This window comes from Lagopus leucura, unplaced genomic scaffold (genome assembly GCF_019238085.1).
Source record: "Lagopus leucura isolate 7727_CA_CO unplaced genomic scaffold, USGS_WTPT01 Super-Scaffold_100008, whole genome shotgun sequence".
Classification (NCBI taxonomy): Eukaryota; Metazoa; Chordata; class Aves; order Galliformes; family Phasianidae; genus Lagopus; species Lagopus leucura.
In genome coordinates, this window is record NW_024962265.1 from 16,082,634 (window position 1) to 16,089,226 (window position 6,593).

The 6,593-nt window shown below is 32.4% G+C and overlaps 1 protein-coding gene across 1 annotated transcript in view; it reads left to right on the forward strand.

Moving 5' to 3' along the window:
* TAFA5 (TAFA chemokine like family member 5) overlaps window positions 1-6,593 on the forward strand; it is a 424,756-nt gene that overhangs the window by 221,958 nt on the left and 196,205 nt on the right. Inside the window, exon 2 of the mRNA XM_042872566.1 lies at window positions 3,926-4,075. Within this exon, the coding sequence (XP_042728500.1) occupies window positions 3,926-4,075 (150 nt within the window). The remainder of the gene's footprint in view (window positions 1-3,925; window positions 4,076-6,593) is intronic.

Consider the following 6,593-nt stretch of genomic DNA (forward strand, 5'->3'; position numbering starts at 1 on the left):
GCCTTCAATATTGTAATAAAAGCTACTGAATGTGTTCCTATGATCTGATTTTGAAACAACTCCTGCATTGTGTTCTCTGACAAAAGAGTATCTGAATCTAGCCAAGATTTTTAATAACATCTAACTTTATGCATTTTAAACTAAAAGAGCTTGTGTTGCTAGGCATCAAATTTATGATGCATGGAAAAAAAATTATTCACTGGAACTGCAGTATAACCCTGTATATACAATTTAAGAGATTTTCTGGATGAACATGAAATCTGAAACCCTGGAAAGACCTATATGCTTAGATCAAGTTTTATTGCCATTCAATTCACAGATATTATGAGCTCATCATCTGATTTTATTTACTTAAAAGATTTTGGAGAAAAGTTTTCAGCTTTCCAGCATGAATAAATTTAAAATTCATAATATCTATAACTTGCTTACTAAAATGAACGCAAATTAGATTTTATTTACTGTTAGAGAACTGACATATTTTCCTCCTTAAAACAATAGCAAAGAAATAGCTAGACACTTTTTTTTTTTTTTTTAAGTAAAAGGATTATTATAACTTTGAAAGAATCTTTGTTCTTTATTTTGATACATAAAATAGTTTTAAAAAGACATTTTCTTGGAAAATAAACAACCTTTCAGACTATTCAACAAATCTAAGTTCACTGGTGGTGCTTGTCTTTTTATTTCCCCTCAAGATTGTTTCATTCGGGTTGGATAGAGGTGAATTTGTTTGTGTACTGTGAGTACATCTATAGGATCTACTAAAAATATTGGCCTTTTTTCATTAATGTCCTTTAAAGAGGTCATTGTGCCAACTTCCATGAAAATGAAAGGTACCCTAATTCTTGAAACTGCCTTTAGAAGAAGTATATTCCTTCTGTTCCTTCTCTTTAAACCTTATATTTCTAGATAAAATTCTTAAAAAATAAAAGTAACATTCAGATCACATATGTAATGTTATCCTGAATGTTTACTTTCTACTTGCTGAGAAACAGAGAAGACCTCCAGATAAACCCAGATACTCTGAAGGTGGGCCTCCATAAATTTGTCTTTCGCTTTTCATGCTTTACAGCCATCTAAAGCCAAGTAACAGTAGATGTAAAATATATTCTTGCAATCTTTGCAACCTGTGACACAGTGACAAGGAAGTACTTACATCACATTAAGTGGGAAAATTTGCTGCAGATCTGCAATAACTTCTATTTTTCTTCTGCAGTAGGAACAAGAATGACAACAGATAAGTGATTTATTTACATATTTATCTTTAAAATCTATAAAATATCTCAAGAATCTCTCTAATATTCCATTATATTTTAATAGCTGCACGAAGTTCCTTGAAAGGCAATGCAACATTATCTTTGTAGTCTAGTCTCATTTTAGGTACCCAAGATTTCCAGGTTCTTAAAAAAAAAAGAGGTTACTGTGCCTGAAAGGAATCATCATCTTTAAAAAGGAGCATAAATAGCCATCTGAAAATAATCATTAAAAAAAAACAAAAAAAAAACAAACAAAAAAAAACCCACAAATGGCCCAGGTATTTTAAAATGAATCTTTGTCTAACTAAAACTGGACAGGTTCAAAAACAGAAAATATTGTCTGTGGACATGTTTATCAACTCTCACTGTTTGCATTCCCTAAAATTTATCTTTACATAAAGCTTCAGTGTTGTTTTTATTTTGAGGGTAGTTCTTATTAACCTTCACCATGCTTGTCCCTTTCCTATGAAATTGGGTTTTATACAATGATTTACCTAGATTATATGATTTAAATTATCTTTTAATGAAAATAACAATAGTATAAAGACTTCCAGATAGAGGAGAATAAGATCGCCCATTCTCTCAGGAGCACTTACTCGTATCATATTTTCACTTTCCATTTTTCTTTGGTTTCCATTCAATTTCTATTCTCAATGCAGAACCTTAAGCATGATGTTCAGATGCCTAAGGGGTCATATTCTAAATGCATCTCTGATCGTGTCTTTTTTTCTTGATCTACTAAGACAGCTTCATTCCTTGGGAGGGATGCATATCTTGCAAACCTGAATGAAATGTATTAGCAATGGGTGAAAGTTAATGCTTTTTTTTCTCAGCTCAGGATTTCTCAGTATATGGATTTCCCCTGCCTGCATTTGAAGAATCACATGCTACTTCCTTTCTTGCTAAACCGGGGCTTTCTAACCCAAGATTTCTGAAAAAAATAGCATATAACAAAGTAAAAATCCCCTCATCAGTATGTTTATCCTAAGATGTTTTTGTTAATAGTGTGGGTTGAAAAGAGTAGAAAGCTAATGAAAGTCAGGATTAACTTAGCTCGTAAGTCTGATTGCCAGTAACCATTAAAATATTACAGTGATTTTGACTGTTGAATATCTTGTCTATATTTCTGAAGGCCTTAATATCTATAACCTTTATATATTTGCATGAATTTTTAGAGCACTTCATTCTATAATCATCTTTATGATCCTTGCTTTTACCACATTGTACATTCACTGTAGTGTAGGAGTTACAGCAACATGAAATTTAGGTAGCTTAGCATTGAACAAGTACCAGCACTGTTGACAGCCTACAGTGTTTTGGTATTCTGAAAATTTCAGAACTATAACCACAGAAAAGAAAACATTGAAGGCTGATTCTGAGAAGAATAGAAAAAAATACAGTACAAAGAAATATCATTAGACTTGTAGATGTTAATTAAACACTGCTGACATGTATTTCACTATTTTTTCAATTCAAGTTAATGCAGATTTAAAATTCCTGTTTTTTCTCTCATTATTTTTCAGAAGTTCAACACAATGAAAAAAATTCACTTTCAATATTCTTTAAACTGTATATTAAAAATACAATATTGGTTTTATTTCAATCTCAGTATTTTATGGAAAGAGAATATAGTTCATGGCTTGCAAACGTATTTTTCCATATATTTCTTTGAAGTGTTACAACTGATTGCTTAAAAGACAGAATCCAACAGAAATGCTGTTTAGTAGTACAGTATGTATGCAAAAATTATAGTTAAAGGTGATGGCTGTTTTTTTTTTTTTTTTTTCAGTCTTACTAAGCACTGAAATTCTATAACATATCTTTCTTACTTGAAAAATGATAGTATTTTGCTACCTTATTAGCATACTGCTTATATGGCATTTTAATTGTAGTATTTTCACCTCTTTTACTTTTGACTAAGAGTCCATGAGAACAAATTTTTGTAAATTTTTTTTTTTTTTGGTCCCTTACATTATGGTCCAAGCTGTAGGGTGGGTTTTCATAATATTCAGGAACACACTGAAGAAGTCAGTAAAATGCAGTCAGTGGTGCTGAGCGAACGAGGCTCTGACAATTTACTGTCATATGCAGAATAGTTAAATTGTAAGTTTAGCGAAAGACAGGGGGTTAGCTACTTCAAAACTGAGTCAGGTAGAGCATGAGTTGCTAAGACCCTATGCAAAGCAAGAGCCAAAGAGCCTGACAAAATTGGGCATTCTTTGATGCACCTGGTCTTTCAGGAATAACACATGAAGCAATTAAGACTAAATCATACTCATGAATATGGAGAAGGCCTTTAAATATTGTCTGGTTTTGTTTTCCATATACTTAATCATTTTTTTTGTAAATACATGAAGAGCATGCAATTTAAATTTTGTGGCTGTAAAAGTAGATTGTTCCTTTACTCAGCAGACATAAGTAACCTGTGTGACCTCAACTCTCTGGCTTTTATGGAATAATAATCATTTTCTGTCAGAACAAGTTTGCAGGGTTTTCATATGTCCACCACAAAGAAAAATTGTATGTCATTTCAGTTTTATTATATCCATCAGCTGGCTGCCATTTATTGTTGAGTGTCTGTGGTGACGTAGGGCCATGACTCTCTTCGGCTGTAATAGATTGCCTGCAGTGCATTCAGTGACTCTGGTACCTGTTGCTGGTTCTTTTTCCAGGTCAACTGGCTGCAGGTACATGTGAGATTGTTACTTTGGACAGAGATAGCAGTCAACCCCGAAGGACTATAGCTCGACAAACAGCTCGCTGTGCATGTAAAAAAGGACAGATTGCCGGTACAACAAGAGCAAGGCCAGCCTGTGTTGATGGTAAGAAGTAAACGATCTATTCAATTAGTTTCTGCCAATACGAGAGCGGTGTCAACTAGTAGTGCGTGTCAGCAAATAAAAGCTCTTTGGAAGGAATTTTTATATGTTCCTGCTAGCACTGGTAATGCCATTGAAATACCGAAAAGGGTATATTTCAAGTGATTTTTTTTTTTTTAATTTGAATTTTTTCCTTTTGTTTATAGTTTGATGTGCAGTTGAATGCTGAGAGCGTGTTACTGTCGTATTTTGCATGTGATAACTGTATCAGCAGTGAAATTGCATTTCCCCCCTGCTTTTTATTCCTTGTAATATGTATATACATATAAAAAGCCACAAAAGTGCCTCAAAGCTGGGGAGCTCATGTCACTGCTCTTGTACTGAAACTTAATATTGAAAAAAAATTGATATTTTAACTGGAATATAATATTTGAATACACCTTATATGTCCAGCATTCCTCCTCTCCTTAAAACGATGACTCTGTATGATTCACTGCAGATGCAGTGATAGCGTGCAGACTGGAAAACTGCTGACATAGAAGGAGATATGAAAATATTTCACTCTGATATTGTTTTGTGAGATGAATTTGTGTATGGCAGCTAAATAAGGTGTTAACAACAGTAGAATCTTCAAGACAGGTCTGCCTGCGAACATTGAATGTGTTAGCAGACATTCATTATAAAAATAAAATAGGAAATATGTAGAAAATACTTGATGCAAAATGGCTTGTTTTGACCTAGGCTTTGTTAACAAACATGAAAAGATGCTTATATATGGAAATACAAAAAATTCACAGAGCCTTTGAATACAGTCTGGGTTGAGTTCTCAAATAATAATTGCTGAGAATACGTCTCCAGAATTTGGTCTTACCAGCGATTATCAGAGAAGACAGCTCAAAGGAAATTTAAGAGCCTACTCACAAAACTAAATATAGAACATCATGCACATTCTATTTTTGCGTTTTTCTTTCAATGTTTTTGGTACTCTGTAATACAGTTTCTTAGCTGTCTCTCATAATTTGATTCTATATCAAGAAATTCTCTTCTTTCCTGTTATACTGTAAGATTGTAAGATTTAATTGCTTAAAAAAGGAATTATTTTCCTATGTAATTTATAGCTTCAGTTTTGGCAAAACTACTTATTAGGAATCAAAATAAATTCAACAACATTAGCAGTTTAAAACAACAAAATTATATGGGAAAATCTGATGTGAAAGAGGCATTTTTACTCAGTCAGTTATGACATATGGTGCAATTCATTTACTTTAACTTGGGTATCCAGAGTTAGTCACTCTCTGCTACTCACTTTGTTTGTCTTGCTTTGAGACACCCCTGCTAATGAAATTAGACTTCAGACAGCTAAAATCTATCTGTCAGGAAAAAGAGATTAGTACCTCTGGCCATCCAATTGTGACATTAGCTTAGCTTCCAAGTACGGAAGCTTTATTTAATATTTGAAAATATGTTATCTTTTTTAGTATTATTGGAAACTCATGAGGAAGGACTATTTGAAATTCTACTTCTGCTTTCAATGTTCTTAGTCATCATTTTGTAAAAGCAGAGGGCTTGGACCTATGGTTAGATGTTATTTAATCAGCGAGTATTCTGTATGTAGTACTTCATTTTTGAAAACTAAGTAGGAAATATGTCACTTGAAATTAGAGTTTCCAATTACATGTTCAAGCACTTTACTTCCAGGTAGTTGTAATAAGATCAAATAACATAGTTCTTCATTATTTTTATAAAATGCTTGTTGTTAAGATGTTGGGCTCTTTTCTAAGAATGATGACTACCAGATGGGTAGGACATGATATTTTGCTTTCCTTGACCATCTTAGGATATTTTGTAATCAAAGCTTGAAAAGCTTGATAATTCTTACAGCTGGCTAGTGATTTTCTGAATTAGGTAGAAAACACAAGCCAAGTCTCTTGTCTGTAATTTTTATTTAGGAATGGTGTTAAGAAAATAAGGATTTTTTACATACGGTAAGCACAATTTCATGGGAAAGAATAAACAAACACTTAATGTTGTCTGTAATCTTCTTTTGGTAAATAAAGTTGGCAAATGGACTGGTCATTAACTAGCAAGTATCCATTTGTGCATTTACCAGGTTCATACTTTAAAGAATATACACTGAATTTTCCCATGCTGTTTAACTCAATTTCTAGAAAAAAGTGTTTGAAACAAAACTACTAAATGCTTTATCTTGGTCAGAATATTTTATCTACGTAAAATCATGTCTGTGAAATGATACTTTTCTTTCTGATGTAAAGTCAAATATTACTCTTTGAGGAATACCACAGCCAAACACATTTTTTGGTTGATTTGTTTGTTTTGTTTTTACAATAAAGAAAAGTATTTCCATCTATTGAAATCTTCCATCTAGCAGAGATTACTTTCAGGTTTTTTTTTCCATTGTCCAAACAAACCTTTCTCTGAGCTTTTGTGAAAGGGATATAGAATGTGCTTTTGCATATTTTATTTTATTTTATTTTATTTTATTTTATTTTATTTTATTTTA